The 26,001-nt window shown below is 43.2% G+C and overlaps 1 protein-coding gene across 5 annotated transcripts in view; it reads right to left on the reverse strand.

The window, feature by feature from the left end:
* The window catches only part of ARVCF (ARVCF delta catenin family member), a 140,402-nt gene that overhangs the window by 62,445 nt on the left and 51,956 nt on the right, over window positions 1–26,001 (reverse strand). For all 5 annotated transcript variants that reach the window (XM_074159666.1, XM_074159664.1, XM_074159667.1 and 2 more), the window contains exons 2-4: window positions 20,084–20,242; window positions 10,471–11,078; window positions 1,805–2,304 (exon numbers count right to left, since the gene is read on the reverse strand). In XM_074159666.1, coding sequence (XP_074015767.1) covers window positions 1,805–2,304; window positions 10,471–11,078; window positions 20,084–20,242 — 1,267 coding nt within the window. The remainder of the gene's footprint in view (window positions 1–1,804; window positions 2,305–10,470; window positions 11,079–20,083; window positions 20,243–26,001) is intronic.

The raw sequence follows: 26,001 nt of genomic DNA on the forward strand, positions 1-26,001 counted from the left end.
TTAGGTTAATGCCCTCGGTATTCCTGGTGTCTCTCAGTAAGGGGAAATAAAGAGCTTTAAATAGCAAAACCCAAAGTGGAATAAAAATACTACATTTAATTAGAAAGAGCTACTGTCAGATAAAATGCATTTGAACTGTAAAACTAATCAATCAACTGGAAATCAAAGCAATCGCCATTTAGAGTGAAAAGGGAAAACATCCAGTTTGGTTTTGCCATCTCAAAAGTGACTGATTACCACTTAGCATTATAATGATATTCCTTCAGAGTAAATTATAGACTGGCTTCTCCTTCCTTGAATCTAAAGAAATAAATTCATTCCTTCTCAGCACTCCAGAAATGGATTTTGAGTAAACAGTAGATAAACAGATAGTCTTTATTTAAAAAAATAATAATAAATTTAAGTCTGCCATCATACCAAATGAGTGCAACAAATGGAACACAAACACTACCTACAGAGTTTCCATGGTAAGAGACAAAGCCCAGACAGCAATCAAAGCACAACCAATACGAGCTGCTCCGACAGAACAGACAGCTCTCCTTTCCCAGCTCGCCAGAAAAACACCCCTGCTAGCTCCTACACAATATATTTAGACCCAGTTTGCTAAATATCCTGTAATGGCTGGGGAAGAACAGTTGGAACAGCCAAGGCCACTGCTCATCTCAGATTTATGATTACCCATAAAAACTTGGAGAGCTGCGATAATTCTATAATCGCCTCAAAAAAATTATGATGTTTACATCTATAATGGCTTAATCCATGTTTGCAGTAGGGTCTGCCTGGAGAATCCAACCCCGATAAGGAAGCTGAACACTTCCAGCCCTGCACCCATTCTTGCACTCAGAAAACCTTACAAAAAATTCTGGTCTGGCACTGAAATTCACTGCAACTGCCCTGGTTTCCATCCAAACATCCCCTGCTGCTTCTGAGAAGAGAAAGGGAAATCCATTTCACTCCTCAGGAGTTATGGCAGACTGAAGAACAATATATTTCTCCTTAGCTTAAGAGCTGACATACTTTTCCACCCTTTTCCACTTAATGGCTGAACTTTGAAACTTGGCATATACTTTATTACTCCTTTTGGATGACGTCCAAGACTAAGTTCAAATAAAAACCAGGTTGAATAATGGAGTTATAAGTGATTGAAAACTCCCTGCAAAGTGTGCATGAACTCAGTAACTTCAAAATGTAATCCTCCCTTTTCCGATTACCGCAACAAGCAAGGCCCATGTCCAGAGCATCTCAACAGCAGACTCTATGCTCCTTAGAATTGGAATTTTCCAGCCCAGAACTGTTGCAACTTTATAAACAGCCTCAGAGTCCGCAGCACCAGGGGCTGGAAGTGTTCCTGTGGAGACTGACTGTTCCATCAATATGAAGTAGTGCGGACATGGCAGCAGGATTGTTTTATAAGAGATTAACAAGGAAAGTTTTAGATTAGCATATCTTACCTCATGATAACAACACGCTGAGGGCAAGCACACTACAAATTACCTGTCAATGAAGTTGCTATAACTCATTTAAGCTCCAGTGACTCAACCACACACATCCAAGAAGCATCATCCATCTCTCAGCAGCCAGGGAAAGCTGAGTGTGCTACAGACACAGATGATCTCAGTTTTCTCCTGACGGGCACATTTGCCTTAGGCCTCCTCACACCATGAACGCGGTGCAGCTAAAGAAACAGCTGCAGCCAGCGATCTAAATTCTCCTTCAGTGATCTAAATCTCCAGAAATTCTTGCTCCTGAAGCTGAAAGGACTCCTCCTAAAGAATAAGTCATCAAAGAAACTACAGACACTGACCTGTAATTAGCTCTCTGACTTCCATGTCGTTCGTTTTTCGCAACAGTCTGATCAACGCTGGGATCCCATCACAGTTCTTTATAGCCACCTTGTTTTCATTATCCTTCCCATAGGAGATGTTTCTGAGAGCCCCGCAGGCTTTGCGATGGACCTCTGGCTTTGGATGATCAAGCAGACCCACCAGGATCGGTATCCCTTTAAGGTGCCTCACATCCTTTTTGATTTTATCATTCTCGTAGCACAAGTGCTGCAGGTAGGCTGCAGCGTTGGACTTGACCGGGTCAATGGGGTGGCTGAGCATGGCAATAACTTCAGGGAGGTCGGGGTCCCTCCACCTGGGGTCTTTACGGATGCTATCAATAGAGGGGGAGCGCTTGCCCAGCCGGTCAATGCTGGCCATGCTTCCTCGCTCCGGCTGGGCCAGCGGTGCTGCGTAACCACCATGAAGGTAAGGTATCCTCTCTTCAACCATCTCTGTCTCGATGGGGTCATCGTAGCCCCTGTAAGAAGGAACAGTCCCAAGAGAAAGAAAGGGAAAAAACAAAACAAAAACCACATTTAAACACTCTGTACCTCTGGAGTCAGGATGTGAGCAAATCTTTTAATATCACAAACTTCATTAGGGACAGCATATTTACACTTTCAAATAATTTATTTGTAGTAACTTGAAAATTAACCGTAAGTTGAGTACTCGGCAGTGCTGGGACTACAGCTCAGTATTTGCTTGGCCAGCAATGAAACGATGAAACGAACTGCAAGTCATCAAATGGATTGCTTTCATTTTGGTCACTTGGCAAAACAATTACCGTAGAGCTGGATTACATTTAGCAGGAAACACTGAGCTTCATTAATGCCACTATTTCTGTGACAAACCAAAACTTTAATTAAAGGCATTCAAGGTCTGAGCAGAAACCACAGACGCTTTTCAGCAAGACTGAGAAGTTCAACTACATTTCCACATCAATACTCACACAAATATACCGAACTCGTCAATATGCATCACAATGTCAAAGATGATGGAAAACCTGAGTCCTGAATCCAAGCATCTAATAAATGTCTATCTTCATAGAATCATAGAATGGTTAGAGTTGGAAGGGACCTTAAAGATCATCGAGTCCCAACCCCCCTGCCATCGGCAGGGACACCTCCACTAGAGCAGGTTGCTCAAAGCCCCATCCAGCCTGGCCTTAAACACTTCCAGGGATGGGGCATCCACAACTTCCCTGGGCAACCTGTTCCAGTGCTTCACCACCCTCACAGTAAAGAATTTCCTCCTAATACCTAATCTAAATCTCCCCTCTTCCAATTTAAAACCATTACCCCTTGTCCTGTCACTACATTTCCTGACAGAGTCCCTCTCCGGCTCTCCTGTAGGCTCCCTTCAGATATTGGAAGGCTGTTACAGAATCACTTGGAATACAGGTAAGAGGCTGATGGACCCAGAGACCTGGGTCAAACTTTAACACCAGTGTAATCTGAACATCCAAAGCAAGTCCTCTGAGCTCTCCTCCCCAGACCAGCAACTAACCTGGATGTCAGACACTCTTAAGACTATTTACAGCACTGGAATGAATGGGATGCATCTTCTTGTGCCATAATTCGCCAGGTGTAACTGAAGTAAGGTCAGTCACAACCAGCTAACACACACATTTAGATATTCCTGGCCTAGTTCATACAAAGGGCAAAGTTACAACCAACACAATTGAAAATATTCTAACATAGTACATTCTCACACTACAAACGCCCATATTCTTTGAAAATTAAAAAAATAATCAGTATTTGAAAAATACTTCTTTAACAACCACAGCAACAACTATGATCTCTAACCTTCAGAAAGAACCCCCTCCCATCGCTGCCTCCAACCAGCTGCTATCTCAGTACTGTCATTGTCTCAATCAAGCAACTAGTTTTAATTGCTACAACATGATTCTTAAAAACTTTCATTTTAAGCACTGACTGAAGTTAGTGAACAATTTCTGATGTCGTGGCTGAAGGAAGTGTAGACCATCAGAACTCAGAAAGAGACCGGAGCTTGCTGTTACCCTAAGGGGACTGCTAATTAAGCCAGGCTCTGGGGAGAGGAGCACCGGAGGTGGAGACTGAACTTAGTCTTGTACAATTAACGCTTTTAATGTTAAAAGCGCCTCTACTGACTTTAAGTTGCTTTAATTGCTGTTCTAAACCATAAACTGAGTGAAAGGACAAAAATGGGCCGGGATCCAAAACTCAGAATGAATCTGAAGAAACCCTTTTATCGAAGCAGTTATTTGTGTATGTATAATTCAGTACTCGCTCTACACAGCGATTTACAATGCCTAGACAGCCCTTGTATTTTCTGTTACAGAGCAAAGCTGTTTCCATCACTCCAAGAAGAAAGTAACAATATTGAAAAGATTTACTTTTGTGCATATACACAGGGCAGAAGTAATGACAAAACTCCTTAACTACTCCTCAAACAAAATTCTGGTTTTACATATGCAAATTTGGGACAACCAGCATTAAAACTACAAGAAAAACTCATTTCTCAGACTCATCCTCATGTTAAATTCTTATTGACTGCATAAAAGAAAAGTAGCAGAAGATTGATTTTAATAATTGCCCTCTGCACAGCTGCTGCCTGACTTGGTAACTGGCAATTCAGCACGTCCCAGTCCCACGCGCTGCCCACAAGGTAACATACGCCACCTCAATTACACCTCCACAATTAAGTTTCTCTCTCCTCCTCGTCCATGCAAATACACAAAGATAATTATTGTCTTAGGATGCAGCTTGTTTGCATTACTTCCACAGAGCCTTCCAAACAGAACTACACGGATGGGCCCATCTTCCTCGTGCCACACAAAGCTCCCTGGTTTCAGCAAATTTGACCAAAATACAACTTCAGAGTCAGGACTTTAAATTGCAACACGGTCATGACGAGAGAGAGCACCCCAGAAGTCTGGTACCAACAATACCAACTTTTGTTTAATTGTCAATCAATTATGAGCACCTGAAGTAAAGAATCAGTCATTAAAAGAAAGATCACATCCGAACTTGCTACTTATTCTAACAAAGTTGTGGGGGTTTTTTTTTGTTTGTTTGTTTTTGGTGTTTGTTTGGTTTTTTTTTTTTTTTTTTTTTTTTTTTTTTTAAACAAAAGGGGTTTTTTCTTCCCTCATTCCAAGTCAAAGCTCCTGATGGACCAAAAACAGCCGATGGGCTTTGGTGACCCTTGCGTTTGCTGGTCCCTCTCTGGTGACATCCCCCAGACACAGAGCTGGGCTGGAGCCGGCCACGGGCAGCTGCCGAGCGTATCACACTGCGGGGAAGGGGTTGTGTTCCCCACAACAACAGTGCCAAGGGTACGGAGAGCTGCAGATGGTTTAGGATCAGTCCTGCAGGTGGTGGTGCGGAGGGCAGCATGGCTTGGAACCCACCACCTACTGCTCCATGGTGAAGCAGTGACCACAGGAGACACTGCTGGCCCCATCCCCGTAGCAGAAGCAAAGCGCCCTCAAGGAAAGAGACCCTGAACCACAAGTGACTTTAAACTGTTGGCTTTTTCATACAGTCCCGCTCCTCCATGAATCGTTCACTTCTAACTGTGTTCCTGACAATCTCAACCTGATTCTGCAGGACCATCTCTCCTTGGTAAAAAAAATAGGATAGCAAGTCTCACACACCACTTTAGTACACAAAGAGAGCTCCTCTGAAACACGATAGGGTCTCTCAAGACAGAGAAAGGATGAACACCAGAAACACTATTGCTGAAATAAGTCCACACAGGTCGGGTCCAACCCACCTCTGCAGGATGAGAGAGTGGCAACAGGCAGCCAAGCCACTGGCTAATGCCCCACTAACAAAACCCAGCGGCTTGGCCTGCCAGCAAAGACAGCACCCGGACACCTGACCCTTCAAGACCTTGAATAATCATCCAGAAACTCTGAGATCCTGGTGTGATCTTAGGAGCTGTATAACAAAGCTCAGCAGAGGCAAGCGTCACACCAATTCAGATTCACGTGACTGAAGACAGGGATCACTCCTGGAGAAGGTAAAAAAAAAAAAAAACCACAACAAAAAAAAGAAACCCTAACAACCCACGCTGTAATTAAAGGAAAAGAGTCCTGAAATATTTTCCAAGGGACGCTCTAAGTATCAGCTCTGCCATTGCTTAACAGCACTGGAGGGAAGCAGTTTATCAAAACAGATCATCTGCAAAGGAGCAAAGTAACTCATCCTGCGCGATGCAGAACTAGCCCAAGGCCTCCGGTGGCCAGAGCCCCCCCCGGGGATGTCCCTGCCCAGGTCAAGCCCCGTCTCCCCTCCTTGAACAGGGGTTTGGGGCCCAGAGAGGTGCAGAGTAGGAAAAAGGTGAAGAACTCAAAAGCAAGTACCCATCAGGGAGTTCAACACACCCAGTTCCTGAAGACAAACGAGTAAAATCAGCAACACACACACACAGAGTAAAGAAATCCTCATTCTGGGAGGGACCGGCACAGGCCAAATGTGATTTTTCACTTTCACAGCAACAGAGCATGTTGGAAAGGCAGGTCCCTGGACACCAGAAGAGGACTAACGAGAGCTTCAGCAGATACAGTCATCCGTGCTCAGGAGGCCAAGAGCTCCTTTCTGCGGGGACAGAAGGGATCTGGAGGTGTGCCAGAGCCGCCGACTGCAAGCATCTTGTCTCCCATCTGTCTGCAGCGAGGCAGCCGAGTGCTCGGGATGCCGTGGGTCTCACTAATCACCTGTCTCGGGGAACTCATCAAAACACATTCTAGCAGAGATAAAAACTGGGAGAGAGCTTGCGGATTTATCATCTTCCTCGTGGCCTCAGCACAGGCACATTTGAGTAAACAGGTGAAGGATTTACACGTTTAATACTCAACAATTTATACAAGCGTTACATTCATCACAGTTTGCAGCTGGCGTGTGCTTAGGATAAAAGACCAGAAAGGCTTGGGATTTCAGGAGGGAACTTTGTGCCAAACATTGGAGAAGAAACCTAAAGACTCTGCAGAAAGAGGTCTTTTGCCAGCCCCTGTTCCCTGACACCAGAACACACAATAGGATCCAAAACTGGACTGAACGAGACAAGTCTGAGTTATGGGCCATATGGTTAAAAGATGGAAACCACCTCGATGGGAACCACCTAAAAGCTGCTAACGGATGAGCCGATGCATGTTTCACACCCGAAACGGGTGAGGTTAGGCCAGGAGCACTGACTGGAAGGTTATCTACAAATACAAGCCTTTATATTCTACACTGAAAAAAGACACCAGAAGCAGAACATGAATAACACACATGCAATAGCAATATTCTCGCACCAACTACACGTAACAAGCAAGAGAGACCCCACTGCAGATACTTAATCTAAAATCTGGTTCATTTCCTGGTAATACTAATTTGGACCATGAAATGATCACCAGATATAGTCCCAGTGTCTTAGATCAGGCTTCTGCCATAGAAAATTTAACAGCAGAAAGCTTTATTTAGTCAACATTAAAAATTCATGCCCTGTCTAGTCTGGAATAGTGGCACTGGCAACGGCTGCTCCAGAGTTTCTAGGGATAAAGAAGCTAGTAAACGTGCAAATTGTAGTGATCCACTCTGGAGAGAAATTACCACACAGGTGAGAGACAAGAAGTTCAACAGAAAATAATTTGAAAAAAATAAGATGAATTATGACTTGCCTTTTTTTCTGCTCATTTGTGTTTACTTCTATTTAATGATTAAAAAAAAAAAATCAATGAAATAATATTAGGGATGTTTTTTGTGAATGAAAATACCCAGTACTTCCTGCTTCTCTTTTGAAAAGGACTGTATATAAACCACCTAGCAACACCGTAGACTATATATTTTTATAGACACCTCATTGAATAAAAGCAACCTACCAAATGAAGGAAAAAAAGAGCATAAAGCCAAAGATGTGTAAAGACCTTCACAAGTAAATTTGAGTAGTACTAAATCGGTATTATACACCCCGAACACCTTTCTCTCACCCCAATTTATCATGCAATCGGACTTACACGGGACCAGAGCACACGCTGAGGAAAAGAACACTAAGTGCCAGGTATTCTTCTTGCAGAAAATAATATATCTTGCAGCAGAGACCGAGTGTAAAAGGAACCAAAAACCAAACGCAGCCACAAGCACTGAAGAGCCAGAGGGAATTATTTGCCTTTGTGTACTTATCTGGATTTGTAGACATTTGTGAGGAGGCACATTTTTCCCCAATTTAAAATGAAATATAAGTAGCTTAAAAGGAGGCTGGTGATGGCAGGAGGAGAGCACAACAGGTATTCATCTCTGTGATCAAACCGAGCAGGCAAGGGATGGAAAGAACAATCTGTAATTGTCCTCCCCATGACGAGGATCCCCCCCAGACACTGCTGGTTCCCTCCTCATCACGGAGGGGTGAGATTCCACCACAGATTCACATGGGAAACCTCCACTCAGTCCTCTCAGACAGAACAGCATCAAGACTAGTTACGGACAGTGAGCATCCTTGTTATTAACAAACGAGGGCAGCACTTACTGGGAAGAAAATGAGAGAGTAACTGAAGTTGCCCAGCGAGTTAGCCAGCAGAAGAATCCCCTTCATGACACCATGAAGATGGCCAAGCTGAAAGTCGGTGTGATACAGAAAAGCTTCCAACAGCGTTGTTATTACACCTACTCTACACATGCAAACTTTTTGAAATCAAAAGTGTCATCCATTTATCACAGTCACTTAATCATTCTCACAAGGAATAACTGATTTAAAAAAAAAAAAAATAGAGAGGAATAATCAAGTAGTAATTACCCTCATCTAGTACAAAGCGCTATTTGTAGTCTTTAGTTTCTTGCAGATGGGTGGCGTATCCAAAACGCAGGTTTATTGAATTGCTCAAGTATTTCTTTGAAATGTCAAAAAGTAACTACTTATGAAGAGGCCCTCATACAATCTTCTTCTGTTCTCACCAGCTAAAGTTTGCTGCCACAGTCAGGCTAATTACTTGTCAAAGCCTCTTGATCATATTAAACATGGAAAAAACTCACAACAAAAGAAATGTAAAACAAAATTTGTGAATTGGTCCTACCCAAACTGCAAGGAACAATAAATCAAAGGGATGTTAGAAAAAGCCCAAACAACTTTAAAAATGCAAATGGGCAGGTTCTAAGAATACACTTAATTATTCATCATGCATTCAGTTTGAAAAATGTTAATAAAAATTTTAAAGCACTGCTGCCTGACTGTTCTCAACAAGAACTCTAAATGTGCTTGGATGCAGAGAAGCACCAATTAACGTCTGATAGATTGACCAGCGTTTTGGCACCTACAGGCTACAGGTATTCCCCTTTAGCCTCGTAAAACACTGCTGCGGTTCCACTGGTCGGTAAGCCTGCAAGATCAAAGATTTCACAAGGCACTTAAAGGGGCTTCGGGGAGAGATGCTTTGATGCCTTTTTTTTTTTTTTTAATATAGATGACAATTTGCAGGTGCTTGATTCTATTTAACTTTAGAACAAACTTCCAGAAACGCGAAGGAAGACAGAGATGTGAAAGCACGAATGAAACCCTGGGTGATACAAGCAGGAGCGCTCCAAGAGAGGAGAGCGAAAAGGTCTACCCAGATCCCACCGACAGCAACTGCTGATGGAGCCAAGCCTTCGGTCAGAAGCATTAGGTCTAAAGACCACCTACACACACAGAGGCAGGTGGGCTCCAGACTCTCTTTGCAGCTCTGGAAACTACTCTAAATTAAAAGGAAAATAATGAGAACTAAATCCCTATCAAAATGTGAATCGTGAGGATATGACTTCATGCAGCAGAAGTTTGTACACTGCTTGGAAAACAAAGTACACAAGTTTTTCAGGTTCATACTCAGAAGACGACTGTCAGCTGAGTAATAAGACTCTCTTCCCAAGCTTTTTTTTTTTTTTTTCTCCAAAAGCAAGAGCTAATAGCTGCAAGCCCAGCAGAAACAACTAATACCAGAAAATACGGCAAAAAACAGAACATCCCTTGGAAAGGGGACTGAACCAGAAGTAATTGTGACTGGCCACTTTAGTTACACTAAGTGCGACACAGATGCTCTTACCTCCCCCTTACGCAGGCACAGGACAAAATAATAATCTGTTCTCACAAAACGTTGAAGCACTTCAGTGGGGTTCATCAGCTGAGGGTGTGCGGTCAGCACAGGAGCAGAAGCTGGGGCTGTCAAACACCTCGGAGAACAGCTTCCACAGGACAAGGCAGCCTGACCCCAGCAGCCCCAACCCACTGCCCATGGTTTGTGTGGGGCAGATGCACACAACCAGAGCTGACAGAAGCCGCAGATTACCAACCCCCTTTTACACCTTGCTAATATGGGATGGCTCTGGGACAACACAACACAATGCCATCAAAACTCTTCTTTATGAGGAGGAAAATAAGTAACTTAACCCTCTTCTACAAGATCCTCTCTTTCTTTCTAAACTAAGCAGCCCAGAAATACAGCGAAGGGTTCTTGAGCACTACCCTCACTCCCTTCTGTACTTCATATGTGGTTTGCAGTTATTTATGGATAATAAAATTCAGGGTTCTACCTGTTTTTCTGTCAAGTAATTCCAGAACTTACCAGACTATTAAGAATTCAAACTTACACGTTCAACTAAGCAAAACAGCTACACATAACATCAGAAAAGAACAAATGGGTTTTTACCTTCCTTTGTGAGGTCTTCCTCTCTCTGGCACACCCGCAGATGTTCTCCGGTTCACAGTGGAGTAATCAGGATCCAGTTCGTATCCTTCATCATCTACTCCAAGGCTGCGGTTATCGTCTTCCAGGCCATAGGGCTCTGGCTGGAAACGTTCCGGCTGGGAGCGGTTCAAGTCAACGCTGCTGCCCACTGGCACCTGAGGCTGGGCAACAGGCCCGTAGTTATCCCTTCTGCTGGGCAAGGTGAAGCTACCATCATCCGGCCGGTAACTGTTTCCTGGCACATAGGCATAGCGAGGACGGTAGTTGACACCACGAGACAAGCTGCCGTAGTTATCAGATAGATCTCCATAACCATCGTGACCGACATAAGGGCGATATTGGCCTTCGTGGCTTTCAGGGTACGAGTCGTTGTAGCTGTTGTAAGATCTGGTTAATGTGGACGATGCCTGTGGTGTGATGTACCGCTCCCCATTCTTCATGTACCTTCTGTCTATCGAATCCGTGTAGCTGCCCATGGGAGACGAGCCATCCATGGATGGCAGGCCATCAGGCCCAAGTGGCACCTGACGCACTGTTCTGGTGGTGACTGTTTTGACCATTTTGGTAACCTGTGAAGACAGTGAATAGATACGTTAATTTTCTCCTTGCTGCACAATGTGACAAGACATATAGGGAGCTAGAACAATAAAAGGGGGAGAGAGCATCACAAAGCATAATACCATAGTGATGTGCCTTTGAGTGGAAGCACTGGTGTGCTCATTAGGTTTAGGATTTAACTCTTTATAGAACTCCCACTATTAAAGTTCTACATTTCTATAGAAAGCTGAAAAGACAGGTCACAGAGCCAGAGTTAAGCATGCTCTGGGGCTCCTACTACCAAATCAAAACCAGTGCAGCCCTATGGCAGTGCGTGGAAGCAGAGCAAAGTCATCACACCCGTTCAAATTTGCCCAGAATGTTTTCAGGAGGCATCTTTCCTAGAGCAGACTTTACAATGTTGAGAAGCCAGAGCCTGGCCCCACAAAATTAGAATAAATACCCCATCACATTCTCTAGTTTGACAGAAATACAGTTATATGCTGTTGCCTGATCTGGATCAAGTTTGTACCTGTGTAACTTGATGGAGCTCCGATTTGGCAGTAATATTTAAGAAATCATGATCTCAAACAGAAAACTTTTGGCCTTCTAGCTTTTAGACAGCACAACCACTTTCTCTTTTAAGATATGCTTACAACCATCCTCATACAAGCCCAACAGGTAGTGGTGTCATTCCATTATCTTGGTGACTAACAAATTTGCAATAATGAATATAACAACTCCACACAGCTTTTGCAACCACAACTATTCCAAACATACTGGGCTAGGCAAGCTTGTTTAAAACATTACAGAAAAATCCGCATACAAATACATCTTTATCTTTCCTTCCTATAAATCACATTTTGTTTCAACATAGACAGAATTAGACTATTGCGCATAACTGAGAAAAACTGGAAAACTGGAAATGGTGAGTGTCCAGAGGGCTCTTGTGTCCAGGATTTCTTGCTAAAGGGTAAGAACAAAGACTCCTCAAGAGTTCCCAAGAACGTTCTGCCTTCATGGGAAAGGTCTGGCAATCTGCGTAAGACAGTGCCGGACAAAAGCCACTACTATTACAAACCAGCAAAGGAACTTCTGTTTGCGTTGGTATCTGGGGTCCATCAACTTCTCTACTGGTCTTCCAGAGTGACCAGTAAAAGCTGTTTTGGGGAGAATATTAAGTCCAGCAGAAACCGACCTATCCTTGGCTACCCTAACCCTAATAAAGTTACTTTAGCCTACAAAAGCTACCCTAACCCTAGTAAATACTGCCTTTTAGCCCTTTGTAAAAAACCCCAACCAAACAACAAAACAAGACACTCACAGTGATGAGCAGGAGAATCAATCCCCCAGAGAGCATTACACATGGGGGGGGATGATATGACACAAACAAAATTAATAGAACTTTTGGGTTTCTGAAGTATTACAGATGTAAATAAGCATCATAAAGTGACACCTTTCACGTAAGCCACAGAACGAAATGTGTACATCAACAGAAACAGTAACTATAACATGTATTTCTGGATCATTCAGTAGCTCTAGAGTCCAAATGGATATTTTGACCTATAGTCTCCGATTTAAACATTTAGGTTGGCACCAGATTAGCCAAGCTGCTGCTAAAACAAAATAATTAGAGTACATCTCTTGAAGTGGCTCCAGACATGTCCTCTAGCCAGATGTTTTCACACAGAAACCCCAAATAGAAAAAAAATTCACCCAAACAGCATTTCTTTTCCTAGAGACATCTGTGAGCAAATGATACTTCAGCCTAATGAAGTAATGAAATCCTGCAAGACTGAAAGCAGCACAAACAACTCTCCACTAACAGCATAATTAAACAGCATCCCGATGATGCTGAATAAAGCACAGCCAGGTTCCAACACGACCTCAGTACCTCATTTGGGCCAGAGCTGAAAATTTCCCTCTGCAATCCAAAGGGATTCTCCAGGAAAGATGCTTGCTTCCATGCCTCCAAATCTTTTCTCTCCCCTTTTTTTTTTTTTAAAGCACATGTTTTAATAACTAAAAGAAAGGAAACTGGAAACTAAACATTTATTTCATGACATAGAATCCCACAGCTGTTTCTGCTTATGACCTGTGCACAATACTTCTGCTTTCCAGCCAGTTCTCAACACGGCTGGAGTGAGGGCAGTAACAGAACGGGGCAGCGTCCAGAGGAGAGAAGGAGCCGCCGTGGCGGAGAGTACCTCTTGTAAAGCGGATATACACGAGGCAACACAGCCCAGCGTTCCCCTACTGAGGCCTGAAACAGAAGTTTTATTCAAAGTAGTATGTTTGTAAGTGACCTTCTAAGAGCAGAAAAAGCAACATTTCTCACGCCTGAAACACGCGAGTTTTGCAAAGCAACGGCAAAACTGGATGCAAAATGCTGGGCCCTTGTGTTCTTGAATGTGGGAACCAGGAACGGGAACGGCAGGAAGGAAGGTGGAGTTTCAACAATTTGATTAATCAGAAATTGATATTTTTGCCCAGGAAGGAACAAGGAGGCAGCTTTCTAGGTGCCAAGAAGAGCACTCGCATAACCTCACAAAGCCCTTTACTGCAGCACTATTCACCAGGAGCCAGATATTTTAAATCTAACTCCGAGCTTTGCTTTTCAAGACACGTGTTGCCAGGCACGCACAGTTCGTCATGTGCGGTTCTTCATAAAGTTGTCAAGATCAGACAGCGCAAGATACCTAATGAACCACGTCTGGCTGCAGCAACTGCACGGAAGAAGGAACAAGCTTTAACCTGCAGGATCCTCAGACAAAGGCTTTGCGGGGAGGCACCGCTGCTGCCAGTCCTCCCACATTCCTACCTCGGGGCTCTTCCTCATTTCTGAGGGGTTAGGGTATTTTGGAGAATCATTGTTATTGTCAAGCAGGAGGAGGGAACGCAACACACAAGTGTTATGGCAAGGACAAATGTGTACAATACTCAGTACACGCACACAGAAAAGACAAGGCAGAATTTCAGAACCCTTTGAAAATCAATTCTTAGATAATTTGTGACTTATCAGTTATATTAATGAGATTTTCACTGTGCTCTGGTACTCTACAGAGTATTAACAGAGATTTTTTTAATATGGCCAACACAGAATGCAGGAGATTAATTTGCAATTTTTTCCCAATTTGCCTCATTTTCTGTCTTCGAGACTAGCAGAGACAAGTTTTCAGAGGCCATGGCTAGTCAGAGAGACACCCTGAGCGTCAGCCAGCACATGTAACAACAAGTTTACAGTGTCAGCAGAGCGTCACCTCTATCATTTTCCAAATGCTGCCCCCATTCACGAGTGGAAAGAATCAGGACAATAAAAATCCCCTTGTCAGACGCATAAAAAGGAACATTTCACCCAAGCATTAAAGTACACATTTCTCACAGCATAAAAGCCTTCAATAATGCGAAAGGTGTTATGGTGGGGGAATCAAACCGAACCTTTTTTATATTTTGAGAGAGGGAGTATTTGCACTCATGCCTCATTTGTCAGGGGCAGGCACAGGGACAGAAGATTTATCCTGTGATAAATAGGTTTTGTTGCCTACAGGACAATAAAGGGAAGCTTTTTGGAAGCAATTAGCCAGCACACAGAGGAAGGTCCATTTATTAGGTTTCCAAGCAAAAAAACCCAACCCAAGAAACCAAACAATCTTTATTTCAGGAAATCCAGCTCAAGGGAATGTTTCATTTATATTCCTTAAAAGAACACAGGCAGCCTTGAGCAGCCGACAGCACAGTAATCTTCTCCCCCAACATTTTTGTGGTTTCCTTAATACTGATGCATTAGCCTGGGAGAAGGAAGCTATTCCAAGCGGGAGTCCCAGCAGACTCTTATCTGAGCCACCTGATCCTCCAGATGCACCCAATCTCAAGATGGATTTCTTAGCATCAACTCCTCACTACAGAATATGCTCTAATGAAAAATGTAGAGATAGAAGTTACTTTGAGAAAGCGTAACTTGACTTCCTGTTTGCTTTCCATCTCTAAAGAAAACCTGTGTAAAGAGGTTTTTTAGCCTGATTACAAATCAAAGGCGTTCGGTTGTTTCAATGCTACAATCTCAGAGTACCAGATGAAAGCTTCAGATTACTTCCCTATGAAGAGGTCGTCCGAGTATGCTTAAAATATACTTGCAATTCTTTATTCCCTTTAACTATATTAAGGTTTCAACCACAGTAGAAAAAGTTTCAACTTACCAACTTATTCAGGCCCCCTGCAACCAAAACCCTATGAGATTGCAAGTTGGTGCTTTCACTGCTGTTCCTCCCAACTACATTTCAGGTTCACTGACCTTACCACTGTTCTCCCCCCAAGACAGCAATTATTTTGTTAAATAATTCCCCTACAGGCCTCACTATAATGTTTTCACTAGCTCTGTTCCTGGAAATACATTTGTGAACAGAATGTAAAGGAAATATTCCCACATTTGAAGCAGCTTCTGTATTTTTCTGTCCCTCATCTTTCTATTTGCCCTGAACAAACATGAAAATATCCAACAACTGGACTTACTGGAGGCACACGCAGATGGTACAGGCAGATACTTCAAAGTGCACAGTACTGAGAGGGGGACAGACAGTCCTGAGACTTCAGTTGAAGTGGGTTATCATGGTCAAATACAGTACCTGTAACTCTGCCTTCCATTTTGTTATTGAGGTTGGGTTTGTTTTGCCTTTCTTTTTAAATAAATTAAGTACATTATAAAAACTGATAGCTTCAACAAAATTCTTAGCCCTATGTCATAAACCACAAAACAGATGAGAAGAAATACGCGAGGATAAAAGCATTCTGACATTTCCGAGAGCCTAATTTTGAACTACGGACTGTAAAAATTAATCAGCCCAAACAGTCTGAAGCTATTACCTCTCTATTAAATGCTGTGTAAGAACTCGCCCCGTAGGTTTTCAAAACAACAGCTCAAATTTCTCCCCTTCAATTTTAACCTTAGTGTTTCACATTTTCAAAGGGCCCTCAACTTGGCTGAAAGCCATTCCTGCTGCATTACCTAACTCCCTTCAATTTTCGGCAAAGTTTTGAGGAACTGCATCTCGGGGTACCTGGCACCACCCCAACCGAGGAGTCCCAGTGCCAAGCACCTCCCCGTGGCTGGCGGAGGCAGCGGGAGCAGCAGCTCATCCCTGTCGGGAAAGGGCTGGCCTTGCCGAGTATTGGAAAGCACGAGGCAAAGGGATGGGCTGGAAGTGAAACAACTTCGTATACAGGCTGGTTTCACGGTTTGTTATCATAAACCATCACTTTCAATGAATGAAAGTGACCTAAATCTCTCCAATCTTTTAGCATTTCAAAGATAAAAATAAAAGGTGCCTGAAGATAGAAAAAAGCAAACATTAACACAAGTGCACACACATCTCGTTTGCTTTACTGGGTTCTCCTGAGCCCCTCACAAGCGGGCTCCCGTTCAGAGCCGGAGCGTGCCAGCCTCCCCCCAAGGTGACTTTCACTGCTCCGGCGTGATAGGTATTTGGCTTCCAGAGAGATTATAAGTTGAAATGAAGTATTATCTGCTACATCTTCTGTGCACTGAATATTATGTAGGGACTTAGTACAGCACTAAGAGAATAACAGTTTGGGGAAAATTACTCAGAAATATCATTTTGAAAAGGCAGATGTTCTCTATTTAAAATATGTCAAATATTAAATTCTATTATGCCTTCTTTCTGCTTCCCTGCTACAGGCATCTTCAAAGATGTGGGGAAAAGCACAGCAAAAACTGTCAATGCTTCTGGATTAAGGTTGTTTACTTAATACGCTACTGAAGAGAATAACCTCTATAAATTACGGGTCTGAAACAGGAGGAAGAATAAAGGAACAGCAGCATATAGGAGCATTCACTTTTACAGCTTTTGCTGCGCTTCAGTTCAAGAGGAGGAAATTCAGAGGCATCACTCTGCTGCAAGCTAAAGATTCATATAATTTAGGAAAAATAAATGACAATTTTCTTTTGAAGAATCCAAAAATGCATACTAAGTGGCATTAGGTTGACTAATCCCCATATAAGCTACCCAGCAAAGCAAGCATACATTTGGAAAACATTTGTGGTTTCTTTGGCTCTTAAAAAAACCCCATGACCTGTGTTATTGACTCTGTCAGAAGCAGCATCTTATGCTGCCACGCTCTTCGCAAGACAAATACGCTGGAGCTTGTGCCTGGCACTGTCCAGTAGAGCCTTCTACGTACACAGGTAATAAAAACAGGTTCTCAGCCCCTCCTCAAAGAAGCCCAGAGCAAGCACAACGACATAGAGCATAAAAACCTTATTTGTATGTTGTGCTGCCTTAACTGACCACTCAAAGTAAAAAAAAAAAAAACTGAGCACAAACCTACCCCCCCCCCCCCCAACATTTAATGTAACCACCTCAACTTTAAGCATTATCTTTATTAAGTAACAGACTAGATAGTACTGAAAACAGATGTGAGGATTCCCACCACAGGAAATGTTGCTCCTGTACAAGGATAAGTACACACACACTAAAGCCAGGCCAGATCGATGGGTTTGGGGAGGTTTGCTTTTTTGGGGTTAGGGATTTTTTGGGGTTTTTTTGGGGGGTGTGTTTTATTTTTTATTAAATCTGTGAGGGAACCAGCACAGACACAGAACAGGAGTTTCTAGGCTCAAAGATCCTCCTGCTGCATGCCTAGCAGGCATGTGTTTGCATCTCATCCCAAGGAAATGCTTTCCTTCATCATCCTCAGCTGTGCAGCAAGGTCAGAATTTCGCCACTGCACAGATACCAGGAAACTTAATTTTCTCTGCAAGGCTCTCGCATATAATAGTATGACCTATAAAAGCACTATGTTGATACCTATTAGAAGTGATAGTAAGTCAATGCCAATTAACTCCAGGACACTTAACTGATGCTACTAAACCCCAGTGACAACAGTTTTCATTTTCACATTCCCTACCAAAACAAAAAGCAAGTTGAAGACCAATGTGATGATAAAAAAAATAAAACTTGACCTCAGATTCATATCCAAGAGCTGCTAAATCTATTCCATACTATCACAGCAAGGAAAGTCAAAACAAAACCATTTCAGAGACAACCAGCACCTCAGCAAAGCCATAGCACCTCTTCCCACAGGCAGGGCTGAGCCAGCCCCATCTGTGTTGTGACACTTCAGAATCACTTTTCCTCAACAACTGCATTTTTTAAATTTTTTTTTTTTTTTTTTTAAGAGTTTGTCTTTTTAACAACGAAGTACCAGGAAACACCTCTGGATAGCGTGCAGGCTGAAGTCAGTGGCATTATTTGAAACAACATAAATGCAGTCTGAGAGAGCTATGCAGCCTCCCCCGGTTCCAGACATTCAGTGCCCGGAATGAACTAGGGAAGAGGAGCAAGCCTTGCTCTTGGAAACGGAACAGTAGCTCTGGGGTTCCTGGTCCTCCAATCTTCTTTTCCTATATGCAGATACAATGCCTGTTTTGGAGCTGCCACTGTCCTTTTCTGTGGGAAGAGGGAAGAATAGCAGGTACACCACACAGAGGAGAGAATCGCACCTTCTACACTATGGCAAACACGCAGCTTTATCAGTGCACGACTATTTCAGACAGACTATTTCACTCCGTGTGGTCCCGTTATCTAGGGCCCACTGCGTGGCCTCGCCTCTATTTTTAAAGTCATAGTTATCATTGTATTCCCTTGCATAGCTGCGCTTACAGTCTCCTAAAACTATGCACTACTATTAGTGCATATAAAAAGGTGTCCATCACCACTGTAATTTTATCACTTCCTTCCTGTAAATAACAGTTGTTGCTGCCACTAGAAAGAAAACAGCATTTCTTTCAAATAAGTCACAGACTAAATACATTCGATTATTGAAGAGCTAATCAGAACATGGGGGTTTTTGTTTCTCCATTTTAAGGCACTCATCTCCTTCCAACAACTAAAAAATAAGCCAGTTATATTTATCTTTTAAGCGCAACAAATATTGAAGCAGATACTCAAGTTTATAGTGATGTGTTGCAGGCCCACTGACCTCAGGAAACCAACACTCATTTACTCCAACCTGAGCATCTGATGTCCTGAACAGATATCTCAGAAGGCTGCAGTTCTGGAACTCCAGTAAAAACAAACACTGATTTATAGAGTCACCTCTGTTCAAGTCCTTTTAACACAGAAAGCAGTTGGACAGTCTCTTTTGTTTTTATTTAATCAATGCTGTTTAGAAGTTTTTAAAACAGGGAATCGCCCTTAATTTTTCACATGACCAAAACCAAAGGAAGATTTCAGCTCCATTTCCAAGACCCAAATAACAAGGGTATTAATGTTCCAGTGGTACCCGAAAGCATGCAATGCAGCCAGGAACATACAGCACCTGCACAGAGACTATAAAATTATCTCACACAAGGGAACAAGACAACATCAGGAGAATCAGAACATGTGCAACACCTGTGATCCAGCCCAACCTGAGGTACGGGTTGCTTGAGAACACACCCAGCTTTCCCCATCCATGAGGAGTAAAATTCCATTCATGCGATTGTTGAAAAATTTAAATGCTGTGATGTTATTTAAATAGTATGTTTCTTGTTCTAAAGGACAAATGCATAATTGGATATTGTTATTATAGACTGTAACTAATTTGAAGACATGTTTCCAAGCCCATTTTCCTCAGCTGCAAAAGTCATTTACTCCAAGCCCTACCAACTCATCTAATTCTCATACCACCATATGTGTTTGCAGGGCAACACGGGGAACTGTTTGAGTAAAATAAAGTGAATCTTAAAAGAATAAACAGTCTGGGAAGGGGTTCCAGTGTTTTTGTTTGGTTACCCCAATAATTTCTCCTGTTCAGTTCACAGCTCCATCAAGAGCTGTATCAGAACAGCTGATCGAGAGCTAACTAGACATAGAGGCGAAACTGGAAAAGCCCTGAACTCAGCTCTGCTGGCAAACAGAACATTCCAGATCACTGTGAATCACAACAGCATCATTGTCATCACTCATGCTACTCCCTGCTATTTTTATTTTGTGATTAGGTGGTATTTTGCCATTTTCCTCATGGGTTATTAACCTCTCACCTTGGTTTCAGTTCTCCTGGTGGTTCCATCTTCAGAAGTGACAATAGAGACATGGGAAGTGGGAGTGCCTGGGTCCTCCTCCACAGTAACTGTCTCTTCCACCATTTCTTGAGGCTCTTGCATCATTGCTATTGATGTCTGGTTACTGGGGCTTTGCTCCTAAAGAAGCAGGTGAAAAAAAAAAAATAAATTAAGTTTTCACTTCTACCATCATGGTAGAACTATTCTATTGATTTCAGCTTTCTCGACTGAAAAAACACATTTTACCCAGCAACTTGCCAGTTGAGATTCAGAGAAAGAAGTATTTACTGTCTTGAAAAAGCATGCTGCAGCCACACTGGTACGGCTGAGCTCAGCTCAGTAAATGGAAATCATGTGAAGCATACATCAAGCACTTCGTATTTATAGGCTGCCTACTACAGACTAGCAGGCTACTACCTTATAGTTAAACCTGCTTTAAGCTTTCTCTCCAAAGCCCAGCATAGGAGTGGAATTTTTGTCTGTAAAGAGATTCATTCTGTTCCGCACCGAACAGGACCACTGGCTTTCAGAGCTGTTCATCTTACACACTATTAAAAGTTTATTTCCATTGGATAAAATACACTCAAGCTGCAGACTACAGAAGGCTATAAAACATCAAGACCTACTGTTAAACCGACACCTTTCTCAAACTGTCCAAAACAATGATAATTTAAAAGAGCAGATAGCTAGAGATTAATAGCTGAATTATGTGAAATGCTACCCCTTCTGACATCTTCCTTTCCCTACGTCCATAAGATCTAACTGGCTATAAGCTTATTTAAAATTTATAACAGTTAGACAACACAAAGAAACACTAAACAGAGAGAAAGTAGATCAAAGGCAGGTTCTTGCAGGGATAGTGCCCAAAGAGAACGCTTCTGCCTCTCGCCAGCAGCAGAGCCTGAACTTTCCTTTTTCTTTCGCAATGGTGTCTCAGCACAGAAATCACAGACGCTCCCCTTTGGCAGATGAATGTATTTCAGAAGTTTCACAGCAAGTGGCCAATAAAGAACTGGCTTACATACTGAGAAATAAGACTTTTCCCCAGCATTATGAATCCTCAACTATGTAAAATGAAATGACAGACTTTCATTTCATTATATGCCCTGAAGGTATGGGGCTACACAGGCCTCAAAGCCAAAGCGGGGCTTCTATTCACACACCTCCTCAAACAGGCACTCAAAGGACATCCTTTACTAAGGAATATACACACACACACACACACACACAAATATACACACACAGACACACAAATATACACACTTTTTTTTTTCCATTAAAAAAAAAAAGGTAAGGAATGACACAGGGCCCTAAACTGTAAGTGATCACACCTTCCCTAAAGAAAACACCATGGGAAAATTCAGTGCACCTTTTCTCATCCCAGGAAAACAAAATGCCTGGGATGAAACGGTTGTCATGTAGGTGTTGAGTCTAATTACATCAAGGTTTAAACATTTTCTGCCTGTGAGTAGCTTCATCACCAGGGAACTACAACATTTTATTTTGTAACGTTTTGTTTAGAAAAATTGCATTTCACCCCGAGGATGAACTCTGGATTGCCCCCTTTGCTGTGCCACGCTTGGTGCAAGCGCTGCAGGACAGTATCCTTCCAAGTGACCTTATGCTGCTGAGCCGGAGCAAGGTACTCGGGTCTCATTAAGCTCCACGGGGAAAAGCGTCACTTAATCCTTGCGTAATCTGTAATTTCCTTTGAAACAAGTTGAGATGCCCCTGCTCAGTCCCCTTTATTTACAGCTATATCCTGGCATTCTGGAACTTCAGTCAGGAAGCCGCTTTCACTTTCAGGTAAGCGCTAGTGTTAACCGAGACCATGACAATAAGCCTCAGGCAATCATCTCGGTCAAAATGCAACATGGACAGCCTTCAAAGATAATGCATGTTGGACCACCAGAGGTGATATAAGCAGGCACTACTCCCATTTCTATTGAAACCACAGAACAACTCAGGCTGCAGAATCAATCAATGAGAATAAGGCTTCTCAAATCCTACAGAAGATCACTCCTTCCACTCTGCAGTACTTAATCATTATGGCCAATAACTTACGATACACACTGCATCCTTTATGGTTCAGGTGTCAGATTGGGTCTTCCGCCCACAGCTTCAGAAGGAAAACTAGCTCCTGGGACAAATACATTAATCCCTTCACATTTTTCTTGAAGATACCACATTCTAACTGCAACTCCCTTTTCCCCACCCCACAGCAAAGCTTCCCTCTAAACAGAGGAATTTACACCACATTGCACTACAGTAAGACTCAGAACTTCTACTCATCTTTGTGTAACCCCAGCCTCACCAACAGCAAAGAAACTAGTTACATGGAGAGATTTTTTCCATTACACCTTGTCCCTATAAACCTCCTCGTTATCTCCAAGGCATTGAATGCCAAAACTGCTTCAAGGTGGGATCTTCTCACTCCTCTCACACACGCACATACATACACACATCTCATCCGTCACCCGCATTTCTAGCTGCATCTTGAGATGACTGCATGAATTTACGTCTTTCTGCTCCCCTTCAGATTCTTCAGAGGCAAATTCTGCTTCATGATAATAATTCTGAGGAGATGGAAGGTGGAAAGAAATATTTTGCTTTTTGAGCTTTTGCAAACCTTTTTCTTTATGAAAAAATAAAGTCTCCCTTGTATTCAGACTGCCTGTGGGCAAAGGAAACCTTTAAAGCTGGGCGCTTAAATATGAGCAAATTGCAAACTAGAGCATATTGACTTTAAATGAGCACTGTGCTAGTTTTTATCCTCTGGCTGCTTCTAAAATGAAGATTTAGGGAGATATAGCACAGATCTGCATTCCTACAAGAGAAAACTACTGTTAGCAAGAAACTGTCTCAAGCATCAGAAAGAATAAAAGTTTGCAAAGTTCAAGGCAGATAACCCAACACAGACAAGTAACCAGGCTGCATCTTCTTGTGTCTCCCTTGGTATAACGGGAGCTGCTGAGGAGAGCACGTGAGCAAAGAGGACAGCACATCATCCAGTCTACTCTTCCCTGAATTAGTTTCAGGAGGTGGTTCTTTGATCTCCAAAACCAGCACTTTCTCCACATCGCTAACTTGGAGTTGTCATGAGCTAACATTCATGTAGAAAAGATGCAAAGGTTTTGTTATCCATTTTTAGTTTCCATCATTAAGGATTTTAGGTCATCACAAATTGCAGAAAGTGGGACACATTACCTCTTTTCAACCACCTTCCTCTGTGCTCAGCTTCTAAGCCAGTTTTTGAGACACTCTTTTTCTAAATACATTTCAGCATCTCAGATTCCAAACACTGGCAGGTAAGCCTAATTGTCCAAAGGGATACACAAGTTGCCAGAGCTGGAAGACGCCACACCGAATGAACAGCCCTACCAGTAGTTCAGGCGCGTACTGGGAAGACCAAACCTAAAGGTCCCTAAAGGGACCTTCTTTCCAGTCCTCTTCAACAGGCAACCCTTGGGATCCTTGACAGCTCCTGCAGGTTGTCTCCCTCCTCCTGCTGAAACACTCCAGGCACCACAGGCCGAAGGAGAAGAATGGTGTCAGGGAACGCCAGGGGCCGTTAGCTCGCTGAGGGACATGGCGCTGAGGGGGACCCCGAGGATGGCTGGGATGGGCAGGAGAGCCGGACAACCCGAGATGGCAGCCAGGCCCAACCGAGAGGCGGTAGCAGGGCGATGAAGGAGGCTGGTTAGGATGGGGCCCGGTGACAGCCAGGCAGGCCCATAGTGACAAGGCTGGGTCTGGATCAGCAGGGTCCAGGGCCGGGCATGGCTATGGCCCAGCTGGAGAGTCCTCCAACATGGCCCACACATGGGCTGAGGGCACAGGGCTGAGCTTAAATAAAGCTCCCAGGTCTGTAGGTGGAAGCCCCACATGAAGCTGGTCAGGGCCACTGAGGTCTGTCAGTGCCCTCAGGGCCCCGAGGGATCCCCACAGCCCCTCTAAAATGGCAGCAGGAGTGCTCCCGCAATAAAAATACATTTCAAGGCGATTTCAAGGGACTGGAGCAGCTCTCTGATGAGGAAAGGCTGAGACCTGGGGCTGTTCAGCTGGAGAAGAGAAGGCTGAGAGGGGACCTCATCAATGCTTACCAGTATCTAAAGGGCGGGTGGCAAGAGGATGGGGCCAAACTCTTCCCAGTGGAGCCCAGTGACAGGACAAAGGGCAACGGGCACAAACTGGAACACGGGAAGTTCCATCTCAACATGAGGAAAAACTTCTTTGCGAGTGGCAGAGCCCTGGAAGAGGCTGCCCAGAGAGGGTGTGGAGTCTCCTTCTCTGGAGACATTCAAACCCTGCCTGGATACGATCATGTCCAACCTGCTCTGGGTGACCCTGCTCTGGCAGGGGTTGGACTGGATGATCTCCGAAAGTCCCTTCCAACCCCAACCATTCTGTGATATATCCCCCCAAATTGCCAAGCACTATCCATGACATCCCTTTCAAATAATAATCTAATAATCCTTAGCTCCTTCCAAGAAGATTACAACACACCACGAAATTACGAGAACAGATTCCAAGCCAGTTAATGCATACTGTGCCAGGAATCACGGCTTTTCTCCCTGCTTTTTTTAGTACAAAATGAATCCTACCCTGTTGATCTGTGCTTGCACCTCCACCATGGTTTTAAAAAGACAAGCTATTTAAAAAGCAAAACAACAATCAATTTATCCCCAGCCTGTAAAAGTTAAGTGCAGATGAAACAGCTAAAGACCTTGTAAAATAAGAATCATAAAATAACAGTAATTTTTGTTTTGTTAAAAAACAGAATGATTTACCATTTAGGGCACATATCTCCTAGGGCTTATTTTGCATTAGAATACTACAGCTTCTATAATCATCACCATTTCAATTCCTAGAGTTATATTTCCATCAAAATAGCTACTTTATGTCTTTTTTAATAAAAGAATAACCTCCCCCAGGAGAATCAGACATCCTACTTTAAAGCAGTAAACAAAGTTCTTTATTCTCTGCCTCTGAAACAATTTAAAACAGCCTGGAAATAATACAAAATTGCAGGAGATGATTACTTCCACTGAAACAGTCCGTCTTCAAAAACACTGAAAACACGCACATCGAATCCTCATTCTCCCAGAGATACCCTTTGTTCAGCAGATTGCAATTCAGGCTATTCAGGCTGCTGCTCTCTCCAGGCTACTGTCAGATACCAAATTTGAAGGTTTTTGCAAAGCACAAAGGCTGGATTCTCCAGCAGTGGACATACTTGTCCTCACTCGACCCCAGCACAGACAAAGCTCAAGTGTATCAACTCCTGTGGAACACAGCACAAGTCTGGGCATAATTAATGGCAGTGGACAACAATGCTAATTGAATTAAATGTGGATTCGCTCTCCTCTTAATACTCTTTGTTTAAATTACTTATTAAAGCTGCAATCTCTGCAAAACATGACATTATTTACAAGTTCAAAGCAGGCAAACATCAGTTTTGTCACAGCGAAGCCTCACGCTGATGTCCTGCCCCACTGCTCCCCTTCCACCTTGGGTCTGCGCTTCCAGCTCCCTCATGGCCTCACGCTTGCTGTTTGCTGAAGGCAGGTGGAGGAGAGAGGAAGACAAGAGAGGCAAGTCTGCAGAAACACATCAACCCAACAAGGCTATCTCGAGATCTGCATCACATCGGTATCCCCATGGACATCAAAGAGGAAGAAAATCACTGGTGGAGTTCATTGGACTTGATGTATTTGTGGCAGACCTTTCTCCAGTAACAGATCCAGCTCCCCAGCAGCTGAAGACTCTCAAATCCGACCACTATCCTGTTCTCCTGCCTTGTCAGACCTGCCTTTCTTTCACCCCCACCTGAAGATCCCTGCCCTGGGGATGTGTCCCAAGAGCTTTTTGTGCATCTCAGTAGTGCAGCTGAGGAA

Source organism: Numenius arquata, chromosome 16 (assembly GCF_964106895.1).
Source record: "Numenius arquata chromosome 16, bNumArq3.hap1.1, whole genome shotgun sequence".
NCBI lineage: Eukaryota > Metazoa > Chordata > Aves > Charadriiformes > Scolopacidae > Numenius > Numenius arquata.